The following is a 12,502-nucleotide window of genomic DNA, read 5'->3' as shown; positions in this document are numbered from 1 at the left end:
GAAATATAAAGATAAAAAAAATGTCTACCGAACATCAATACTGTTTCATATAAATATGTTAATTTTTATTTTTAAGTGAAGAAGAAAATCAATATAAATATGTCTTTTAATAATATATATGACATTTTATTTACAAATGATTAAACACATTTGCCTGTGCGTGACGTTTGAATGTCGTTTCTTATTTTAGAACCGAAACTAAACGCGGAAGGAAGGTCTGCATTCGGTAAAAATGAGCTCATAAAATATTTCAAATTCACATTTCATATCCAGTTTTTTCCTCATGTGGCAGGTAGCCGTGTAAGGAGGTATAATGCACAATCATCCAGCTGTTATCGCGAAATAAGCCCCTTCAGTCTGATTACACTGATCGTTTCTTATTTCTGCGATAACAAACGGGTGCCTGTACATTATCCCTTACTTATTACTCGGCTCATTGGAATGCTTGATTCTGATTGGCCTGTCGCGAGTATGCAGGTTCGTTATACCCAGATAACAACTTCTCAAAACTAATAACACACAGTAACCCTGATGCACCAAATAATTTTGACAGGTTTTTTGACAAGTTAAATATGTCTTTTAATAACATATGACATTATTTTTTACAAATGATTAAACCAAATTGAATGTTCATGACATTTGAGCGTTGTTTCTTACCTTAAACCGAAAGGTCACAGGAGTTCTGCATTCAGTAAAAATGGGCTAATAAAATATTTCAAATTCACATTTCACGTCCAGTTTTTTTCTCATATGGCAAGTAGCCGTGTATTAAGCGGGATAATGCACAAGCAGGCGGCTGTTATTGTGAAATAAGCCCTGAGAGTGTGATCAGGACCCGACGACCGGCTGTCTGTACATTCTCTCTTTCATAAAGTTGTATTTGTTAACATCAGTAAATAGATTAGCTTAAGATGAAACAACCACATTTTTGGATTTTGAAAATGTTTGAATAAATGTTAAAATTAACATAGGATATATATGCAATTTAAGCAGTTCACAGCATTAATTAATGATAACAAACACAGCCCTAAAAATAGCCAAATGCTATCAGTATTGGACAAGTACATTTATTAGCTTTATATCTTCATTGTTGTATTTAATAATATATTGGGATAACTCGTTACACGGGTTATTTGGTCATATTAAAACAATTGCAGCATTTCAACTCTGCACTAAAACCGGGCAAAGATGTGTAACATAAAAAAAGCTTAATTGTCCTTTTTGCTTTTATATTAGTTTATTCTTTCCAGACACACAATTGATAAACAATTGATAACATGATATGGAAAGTGACAAACTGACTGTAAACAAAAAAACACTGGGTTGTTGAAAAATCATAAATGCCTTAAAGAGTGAGAGCGTAACACTAAATGCACCCAAAACCAACCAAACAAACAAACAACATGATTCATCAGACTTAGATAAGACCCTGTCACTGTGTGAACTGAATAAAACACATGTGCCGCGTGTGCTTGTGAAGGGAACACAACATGTCCTCCAAAATCCAAATTTACTATGTGCAACAACTTTCCAGCATAATGCATCTGTACAATTTTTTTGAATATTTTAATTATTACCATTTTCTCAGTAGAATTCTGCTCCTGGAAAAAACAATTACATTTTTTATGCTAACAAATGTGTTTGGCTGTCCAGTAGACACACACACATATCGAGGCCGAGAATATATAAACGTACAATTATGACACACCGATAGGAACTCCACCTCACTTTTACAGTGTTTTACAAACATCTTTTCTTCAAGTACGTGTCTGCACACAGTGTTCAAATACCTTTAAAACATACTGTACAACATCTACAGAAGCAGATATATGTAGGATTCAGGATATTGCATGACCTGGCAAGTGCATTCTGATAGGCTGGTTGCCAAAACAGGAAGTGAGCCTCCATTTGGACCCCACCAATTCCATTCCAGCTCAGAACTTGAAGCCTTGATCACCGTAAAAACTCTCAACGCTTAGTCAACATATGAACAGCTTGAGCTATCTGGGTTTAAACGGTACACATTAAGGCATTGCATTTTAGAAGCAGCATAATATTAAACAATAAATGGAGAAGAGACAGAGAGAGAGTAAGGGAGGGAGGGAGAAAGCAAGAAAATGAATAAACATTTAATATCGGTGTGTTTTCTCATGAGAAACCTCAGACCACACCAGGTTTTGGCATCGCTCTCTGTCTGCAGTCTTGTTTTGTCTTTCACACAGCACCTGACTTCCCAGGTCACGGGTTCCCAGGTCACGGGTGAGGGAAGTTCAGCCATCGAGCAAGTACACGACAAGTTCATATGTGCTCATCATGATGGCTGTGTTTGGGATCTGTCTGATCAGGTGCGTTGTGAGTCCTCTGTAAAGGGCGCGATAACCTTCCTCTCGAAACACCAGACTGACACTCTGGAAAAACGAGCGGTACTTGTTGCCCTCTTCTCTTAGCCGGGTACGGATTACTTCTGCAGAAAAACACGTAAAATGCTCAAACACATCTTTTAAATCAAAATTCAATCGATTGTACTGTATATATTATTGTCATGACGTCTCACCGTGGGGATAGGCTATAGAGGTGGCGCACGTCTTAGACGTGGCAGCTGCCAGCATCATTCCCAGAAAGTCTGACGCATCTTTTGAGTCCTGCTCTCCGTCCATGTGTGTTGCTGTTTTGGTCTTTACCAAACGTCGTTTGAGAGCTTCATACACCACAAAGTGTATCACCGTCTCTGAGATTCCTGCGTAGGACGCCGACATACCACGGTAAAAGCCGCGCAGGCCATCGGTTTGATACACGCGTCGTATGCATTCAAATGTGCTCATGCGACGCTCCCCGCGTTTCCTGCGAAAAACAACACGCATTAAGTACATTCACAAAAGTGACTAAATTAAACCTGTTCTTCAAACCACAGTACCCAAAACAAAGAAAACACTCAGGGCTAAACGTTAATCAGTATAACTTTTAAAACAGATGCAGAAGACAATTTGTAGAACTAGGTCTTTGCTTAAACCACATACAGCACATGGGGGCATTTACGGGACACAGCTAAACAATGTTTCTTTGAATGCGTGTTGGCATTTACCTGGCATCCAGTTGTAGCCGTGTCTTAATCACCCAAATTGGATTGGTTGCTGTGATGGCTGTAAATCCTGATTGGAGGAGAAGAAGACAGAGAAATAACATTATGAGAGAAAAATGTCCACTAGATGGCAGTGCTCACATTGGGACTTTAAAGGGATAGTTCACCCAAAATGAACATTCCTTCATCATTTACTCACCTGCTTGTCATTTCAAACCTGTTTGACTTTCTTTCTTCTGCAAAACACAAAAGATTTGAAGATTTGAAGAATGTCGGAAAGAAAAAAACATTGCTCCCTTTTAACTTGCATTGGTTTTGTGTCCATGCAGTAGAAGTGAATGGGGACCAATGTTATTTTTGTTTACCAACATTCTTCAAAATATCTTATTTTGTGTTTTGCAAAAGAAAGAAAGCCATACAGGATTGATATGACAAGAAGATCAGTAAATGATGAAAGACTTTCATTTTTGGGGTTGAATTATCCATTAAAAGGAAGGAGATGTAAATAAAAAGCTGAACAATAAACATCTGACAAGTGTCTGTCCACAGAGATTGTGAGAATTCGCCCTTGTAGAATTCCATAATTCTTAAGAATTACTAAGAGGTGCTTGTGTGCGTGTTATGGAAACTTATCACAGGCACACACACGCGTGTTACTATAGCGCATTACAATTAATCCTCTCTTCAGGCAAAAGATCAGATGATAGGTAACACCCAACCATTATTAACAGAACACACATACGCACACAATTCTTCCTGGTTTCTGAACTCTGTGACATTTACTGGCAGAGAATTGTACACAAAGTGAAAGAGGTGTAGTACTTTATTTTACTGTTCCACATTTACATACATTGTATTCACTGTGTATCTCTGTAATTACATATAGCCGGTCAGGTTTTTGTTTGGCAAGTACACAGTAAGTGTGCTGTAAATATACAGGAGGACCTTCTCTTTAAATATGCAAATCATATGAGTTGTAGGGGTTCCCATATTATGCATCATCTATTCGAGCCCATTTGAACCCAGAAAGCATGATGTAGTTAGCTGGATTAAATATTTGAAGAATTACCTGCGATCCCAGCTGATGCCATGTGCAGCTGTGTGGAGTCAGCCTTAAACACACCATTCAGTCTCTCCTTTGAGGTGGAATATGCAGCGAAGTAAATAGCTCTGTAAACATAACAGGAGACAAAAAATAAATAACGCTGATGAGTACAACATAGTTGTTATTTTGCGTTACTACACGGCTCGTTGGAATGCTAAATTCTGATTGGCCATTCGGGACATTTGCAGGTTCAGTATTCCCAGATAACAACCTCTCAAAACTAATAAGACAGGGTGACCCGGATGCTGCAAATCATTTTGACAGTTTTTTGGACGAAGTAAATAATTTTTTTTAATCACATATATGACATTATTAGTGGTCGACCGAAATGGGTTTCTTTATGCTGATACCGATATTAAGAAAATCTTGTGGCCGATTGACTGCCGATATAACACAAATGCAATTCAATGAGTAAATGAAAGGCATACAGAACATTGGTGAAACTAAATGAACAACTATTGTGTATTACGTGCCTAGTTAGTAACACACTTGAACACATGAAAAGGTCCACACGTGACATTAAACTAATCTAGGCCACCTAAAGATCGTCTAATACGAATAAATGTTGCAATTTCAATATATTTAAACCAAATTGCCTTTTCGTGCTATTTGAACATCCTTTCCTACCTTAAAATCGAACGTTAAAGTCTTTTCTTTGCGGAAGGTCTGCATTCGGTAAAAATGAGTTCTTTCTCATGTGGCAAGCAGCCGTGTAATAAACGGGATAGTGTACTGTACAAGCAGCTAGCTGTTATCGCGAAATAAACACCTTCAGTGTGATACAAGACCCTCCGCCTGTCGGGGCTTATTTCTGCAATAACAACCGGCTGCCTGTACATTATGTCTTACTGAACCATCACTTGAACTAAAAGCATTGGTAACCACAGATGGTGACCATGAGAAAAACACCCTAGATACTCTCAGCAACTGATTACGGTTTCCACGTCTCATCTTGTTACCACACAAGTTTACATAAACCGTCCTTTCAATCCCAGCGTGGAGTTCAACAAGCACTGATTTATCATTCACGCCTCATGAAACACTTTATCGTATAAACGTCTGCGTTAAACATCCGTTTACATAGACGCTTATGTTTAAACTTCTCTAACAAGGAGTAAACAATTGTTTTTATTTCATTGTACAGGATGTAATATTCTTCGGAGAGTTTGTGTCTAATTTGTTTTGAGTTTATTGTTGCGGAAAACCTCAAATATGCTGGTGTGGCGTAAAATTGCAGGGCCTGGTTTAATCACGGGCGTTAAATAATCTGAACATCTTTAATGGCCTGGAAAACAAATCCACACATTACACAGTGATCTTTCACACTGAATTACACCAGGTCGTCTTTCAGAATGTGGGATGCATTTACTGTATAAGGGTTTTGTAATCTATTGATGATTGATTGCCAATATTAACTAAAAAGCACACATATATTTAGAAAATATTCATGATTTATAAATAGTTAATATTGTTCCTCTGGTCACATTGGACAAGAGATGTTCTAAAAAGTGCTAATGTACAGTAATATAAGAGCTCTGGGACACGTTACTGTTTGTATTTCTTCATGATGTCAATACAAACTTACATTGAGTCACTTAGCAGACGCCTTTATCCATTCCAAGGCATCTTTTATTATGTAAGCATCAAGTAATTTGAAGTACCATCCTTACATAAAAACTATAGATAAAATATCATTTAAATTGTACGTTCTTTTCAGCTATTGCGTTTAGTCCTTTATAATTTTATTTCAGTGTTATTTTTCTTTTTAAAAACGTAGGTTTCGATAAATCATATATCGCAAATACCCATTGTTACCCATTGTTGACTGAATCACACAGCAGACACGGATGTGTGAATTGCATATATTAGACTAACCAATAACAGAATGTTTGTCTGTTAAAAAAAAATTGTCGTTCAATTGCTCTACCTTTAATCCTCCTTGTAGCATAGCCTTGTGAACTAATGGTAGTGTTTAGCATGTTGACAAAATGTTTATATGCTCTCCTACTTGGATAAAAGCGTATGGCAAATTAATAAATGTAAATGTAATGTAAATCGGGCGTAAACCGTACGTTCAATACAGTCGATACAGAAAGTAAACAAATAAAAGTATCAGCACAGCACAGTCTGTGTGTGTTTATGGCAAACCCTCTACATTTGTAGCTTTTCCAGTTAAGCAGGGATTTCATCAGTCACACTATTCTCTGAATCGGTTTCACTCCACACTTGTTTAGATACAGTCAGATGTTGTGTCAGTATGTGCACACTCACCGTGATGGAGCCACTCCGATTAGATTGGGCCCCAGACCTCTGAACAAAGAGCGGGCTCCCTCCTTCTCCAGAATGAACCTGAGACAAAAAGAGATGAACACATCAACACCAGTCAGTGTGAATCAGCCGATGTGAATGAATCACAGACAAAACGTGTCAATGCTTTCTGCCTTCATTACGACAAGTTTGTACAGCTTTATGACATGATGTACTTTTCTCATCAAACATTTTGCCTGAGTAGTATGTTTGTCGTTAAAAAATGTTTAACGTTCAACTCAACTTCCAAATACTTTTCGTGTGTTGTATACTGTGCGTTGACTCATGAATGCGGTAAACACAAACTTTAGGCGTCCTGTGTGTTTAAGGTCGGAGAGGTGATAAATATATGTTACGTGTATATAATTTAAAACTCTTTCCCCTGTTTCCCACCTCACAGGACACACCTCAGAAAGACTTGTTCGAAGAAGGACGTCCAAATTCCTCTGAGACATTCTTAAAAGAGGGTAAAGCTTAAGAACACCTTGTGATTTTTAAAGGTGTGCGATTTAACTGTCAATCAAAGACAGATACAGATATTAAAGTTGCTAAAAGAGAGAAATGTTGACTTGATCAAATGAAAAAAGCTTTTTTTTTTTTTTTTACCGAAACCAGGACCAGGTTTCGTTGTGTCTAATTTTTCCGTAAAAGTAACATGTTAACAAATACATCCTTACAGTAACGAATCAGCTACATAAACAATAAATGATACATCTACAACATTCATTCATCGTAGTTCATGTTAATTTCACCGTTTAGAATAATACCTTTTCATAATTGGAAGTTGTATCTGTTAACATCAGTTAATACACAACACATGAACAACTGTAAAGATTAATAAATGGTGAAAAACTACTGTTGAGCATTGTTCGTTCACGTTAACTAATACATTTAAAAATGTTTGTCAACCCTTTATAGGCACCTCATTGAAATGCTAAGAAATGCAAAATTTCAACCCTGGAGTTTTATTGGAGGTAATCCAAAGACTTTTGAACTTTTGTTAAAAGAAAAAAAATCATTTATATGTTGAAAATAAAGTAAATTAAGTTACTTTAAATGGATCCTCGCCGGTCTATGGTCATTTTGTCCCCAAAACATTTTAATATTTAAAAATATAATACAACATTTTTCAGCAACAATGTTCACCTGTTTCTAGAAATCCTACGCAAATAACATCTTTTTCAACATTGAACTATTCGACCATATAATGTTTCGATGATATTTACGTATTTTTGGGAGTGGTTATGAGCACAGATCCACGTTTCACAAATTCCGGAATTACGCTGTAGTTTGAACACCCCAGGAAACTCCTGATTGGTCACATAACATGATGTCAATATTTGCGACGTACACTGATTTCTATTGATAGACTGGGAGAGTAGGGATGGGCCGGTATGAGATTCTGACGGTGTGATAACCTTGCGCAAACCTACCACGGTGTCACGGTTTTACTATCACATATCTACAATGTGTTATTTATAAATAAAAAAGTTTTTTCAATGAAAACAATATGTTATATTAAAAAAACATATACAACATTCTGGAACAGTAAACACGTCAGGTTAAATCATTCAAATAAATATGTTAGTTCTTCTTGATTAAATTTAAATAAATACAGTCACTCAGGTGAGCCTTAACCTGTAGCTCAACAATTAAAACAATTCCTGTAAAAAAGCAGTCATCGAACCTGCAGCTGAACAATGTTTTAGGAGACATGTTTACTTTCTACACATTTTTCAAATGTAAGCATGTGTACCTAATTCAAACTGGATCATGTTGGGCTAGTTGATTAGCCTTATATTTTGCCTAGCTATTATGCCAATATTATTTATTCCGACTTGACTTCATTTTTGAAGCTGCTAGCATCTGTTTAACATTATAATCCTATGGAGTAAACGTTCAGAGCACTTTTTTAAACGTCACTGTCGACATCTTTTCTGCAGTTTGAAACGTCAGTTGAAGTTGAAAAAAAGTTAAACTTTTCTGGGAATAAAAATGCCCCTTTTCACAGCTAACCAATGACAGAGACCTGTCGTTTCCATAACAACATGCGAGGAACGTGATTGGTCGAGAAGGCCCAAGCTCGAGAAAAAAAAAATGGTGGTCGAAATGCCTGTTGGAGCATAGTTTTCTATACATAAGTTTAATTTTCACTTTCAACAACTTTTAAATGCATTTCTAGCGCAAAATTAGTAGTGTAGATTTAATTAGTTGAGCTTAGTTATACAAAGACGCTCTCTGTTTATAATTCAAACAGAATTCCGTTAAGCTGCCTATCTCTTTCTTCGTGCACAGACACAGTCTCTACAGTCATGGCGTTTTTTCACCTGCGTCTTTTTCGACTGGGAAATCCTCCACACAGGTGACTCTTACATACCAACTGCTTGCACCAACCGGAGAGGGAGGGGCCACGTGGCTCGTTACGCTCTTCGCTGGACACAACCTGCTGGATTCCTGCACTTCCGTATTTGAGGACGAGTAAAAAACTGTGACTACCGCAGCTACGGTATAACAGGAAATTTTTGTGGTTTTGACAACGCTGAATGTTTACCGGTAATTGACCCATGTCTATGGGAGATGCATGGAAACGCTGTTGTGATTGGTCGATTAAGTTACCAAATATAGTAAAGGTTAACAAATACCTCATTGTAAAGTAAGACACATTTGTCTTATGTCGAACACAAACAATGCTTGAAATATACGGTATAACCCGAGATACTAAAACCACCGAGTCAGACAAACCAGCTAAACACAGATTTCAGTTTGATGCCAAGCTCCAGAACTCAACGTTTCAGCGTGAAGGTAGCGATTGGTCGGGCGAGTGGGAGTCGAAACGATAGAGACGAGATTCTTTACAAAGAAAACTCAACGAAAGAGAGGAAAGAAAGAGAGAAAGCACAGATATTGTGCAATACCTACTGGTATTCTTTTACATAAGCCATCTATAATACGAACAGGCTGTTATGGAACAAACCAACAGTCATCATTTGCCCTCTAACTACATCTCGTTTTACTGGTGTGGTGAAGACAGCACATAATGTTCTGAAAAACAAACGTAAGAGCAGCGAAGACGAGCCCTACGTTACAGGACCACAAACCATCAAATGTTTACAAAACACCGAGCTAAAACTAACACACAGCCAACACTCACACAACACAGACATAACATTCACTAAATCTAGCTGCCCGACTCCAATTCTGGGTTTTGGACTTAAAATATTTAAAAGCAACACGGTCAAACTAAGACGCCCGAGTAAATATTACGGTCTTCACTGAAATTCATAAACACGTACAGAACAGGAGCCCAGTGTCTGTTTACTCAAAGGCGGTGGTTTGCGTTCGCCAAATTAGAGACAGATCAAATTCGTACGTGACGGGCATAACACACATGATGTTGTAAGTACCTGAGGCAATGGACGGGTCCCGGGGGGGCCACACGGGCCACGCTGGCTCCATTAACTGTACTCAAATGAACCTGAGAGATACAGAAGGTCACGGACGAAGATTGAAGCCTCGTCTTCACCACCTCTAACGGACACGTCAGGATCGCACCCACCGTGCCGCCACATCTGAAAAAAAACAGAGAATTTTATTATTGGTTTGTTTGTAAATATGATTATTAGATGTGTATTACAGTACATGTAAGTTCATGGACCTTTCCAATCATGTTTTTCTTAGAGCTTTTGATTCACTCACATCATGACCCCTGATTTATATCAGGTACGCTTATCTGAACGCCACGAGACTCGCACAGCAAACACAGATTCAGAGCAAACACCGATTCAGAGTAAATGAGGTCGACAGGGTTTCAAGTCTAATGTGAAAGGTGAATTGTTGTTAGGATTGCAGTTCTGTGTTAACGAACACGGTGAACTCAATCCATCCCTCACGTGCCGAGAATGACCCGATGTCATGGATCTGAAGGAAAAAACCTGACCTAAAACTACAAGGCACAGAATAAAAACATATTTCTGAATAAAACACGACATCTTAAACAACAACAAAGTAGTAACACATGTAAGTTTAATGCAACAATAATTTGACGTTAAGTAACAAAATAAAAAAAAAAACACAATAATGTGACTTTTAAACGAGTGCTACTAATTTAAATATTTTAATAATATTAACCATGAAAATACATATTGTAAACACCTATTTTCGCTTACATGTGTAGTTTCCCCTTCATAAAAATCTAGAGCTGTTGAGTATGAAAGCATATGTTTCTATTTTAATCTCTATGACCACTGCACGGAGGGCAGATATTTCAAGCATAGACAACAATCACTGGAGCTGACCCAGTGCTAGACACGGCACCAGCTCGACGCGACGAACACCCGACACCCTTAATGTTATCCTAAAACCCATGTATACGTGAATATTCTTTGTTAAACATATATTCCGTGTGGCCGATTGTGACATCTTTGAGAACGCTGGTGTATATTTACTCAAAGAGGAAACCAAATTACCGTATATGCAAGTGAATAAGAAATGAGCAGCCCGTGTCTGGTGTCATACAAATGATGAATTACATAGTGAATCGAAGATTGTGTTAAATTGTTGTCATGTCCTGTGATTAACAGCGTGTTCCTGTTACTCAATTGGCAAAGAATTGTGTCACGGGTTCGATTTTCAGAAAAAAACATATTGATGAAATGTTAAGTATGGTTGAAATGTAAAGTCAGTTGCTTTGGAAAAAAGTTTGTGATGTAAATGTGGTCTGTGAATGTCAATGTTGTGGGTATAACTTTTTGTGTGTATTGTTTTACGGCTATGTTTTGGGTGGGTGTCTTGTGTGTGTTATTGCTATAGTATGTAGTATAGCTGTATTTTGTATGTGTGTAAAAGGAACGTATTTTCTTTGTATTATGGTTATTGTGTATAACTGTGTGTTTTTTGAGTCTGTGTGGACATGTTTTTATATCCCAGTGGGGACCTAAACCCCGAATATACACACTAACTCACGTGTCACGGTGGGGACCAAAAATGAGGACCCCATGGGCAAAAAAAGCTTATAAATTGCATAGATTAAAAAAGCAAAAAGTTTTCTACGATCTTTAGGTTTAGGGGTTGAGTTAGGGGATAAAATATACAGTTTGTACAGTATACAACTCATCATGCCTATGGACTGTGCCCACGGAGATAATAAACCAGACATGTCTGAGTGCGTGCGTGCGTGCACGCGCGCTCGTTACATGACTATATTCTTTGTGCGTGTACAGTAAGTTGTGTAAAGATACAATGTCATTGTGATGATAATTGTATAGTGACGTCATTAAAGAAAATATCTCAATTCCTCTAAAATCCATGAAAATTGACCTCAAAACAACTTTTCACTCAAGTACTTGAGCTGATTGTGTAAACTGTAACGCATGTATATGTAAAATGACCTCCTTACCCTCCAGCAAACAGATGCACCAGTGTGTCTCTCTGGCTCATCTCGGCTCATGCTCTCCGGGATCCACCGGACTGGGCTGATGTGTCAATGTACGTGCCCGTGTGGATCTCATGCGGGTGGGTGTAAGTTTCGCGATCTCTCCTGGGTAGTCTATTCGACCTCAGCGCGTTTTAGCGCCGCTCCACTTCCGACTGTCCCCCGCGTATAGTTTCTTCCTCGACCGTTGAGCTGAAGTGATTCTGGGGTCAAAATCTCCTCAAATATCACGGATGCGGGTCGATATCCAGATAGGAGATTATCGGAGGGTTAAAAATGGAAAAGAAAACACGAAACACGAGCGCAACAGTTCACCTTCATGTACACACAGGCACGCAGTTGTGCGACGTGAACGCGAGCAAAGTTCACTCAGTCTGCGGACCAATCAGAAGCCGAATACTCTTCACGTCTCTTTCACATGATCAGCGCTTGAATACAGGGGGTGAGCGCGTGTGGCATTTGCAATCGTTGTAAATATTGTGTTTTTAATTTTAATTTATTTTTTAACTTTTTTACTGGAGACTGGGGAGAGAAGAGTAATCCGTTTTTCAAGAACTTGTTCGTTTTATTTTTTTAAATG

The 12,502-nt window shown here is 38.0% G+C and overlaps 1 protein-coding gene across 1 annotated transcript; it reads right to left on the bottom strand.

Moving 5' to 3' along the window:
- Positions 1–1,199: 1,199 nt before the first annotated feature.
- Positions 1,200–12,283, bottom strand: slc25a36b (solute carrier family 25 member 36b). Its single transcript, XM_056756789.1, has 7 exons — positions 11,887–12,283; positions 9,896–10,060; positions 6,456–6,533; positions 4,149–4,249; positions 3,083–3,149; positions 2,555–2,841; positions 1,200–2,464 (listed from the first exon to the last, which is right to left on the bottom strand). The coding sequence occupies exons 1-7, from the start codon at positions 11,925–11,927 to the stop codon at positions 2,271–2,273; spliced, it is 933 nt and encodes a 310-aa protein (XP_056612767.1). The 5' UTR covers positions 11,928–12,283; the 3' UTR covers positions 1,200–2,270.
- Between the last annotated feature and the right edge of the window lie 219 nt (positions 12,284–12,502).

This window comes from Triplophysa dalaica, chromosome 9 (genome assembly GCF_015846415.1).
Source record: "Triplophysa dalaica isolate WHDGS20190420 chromosome 9, ASM1584641v1, whole genome shotgun sequence".
NCBI lineage: Eukaryota > Metazoa > Chordata > Actinopteri > Cypriniformes > Nemacheilidae > Triplophysa > Triplophysa dalaica.
Note: the sequence above shows the minus strand (reverse complement) of the source record. Positions and strands in the feature narration are given on the sequence as shown.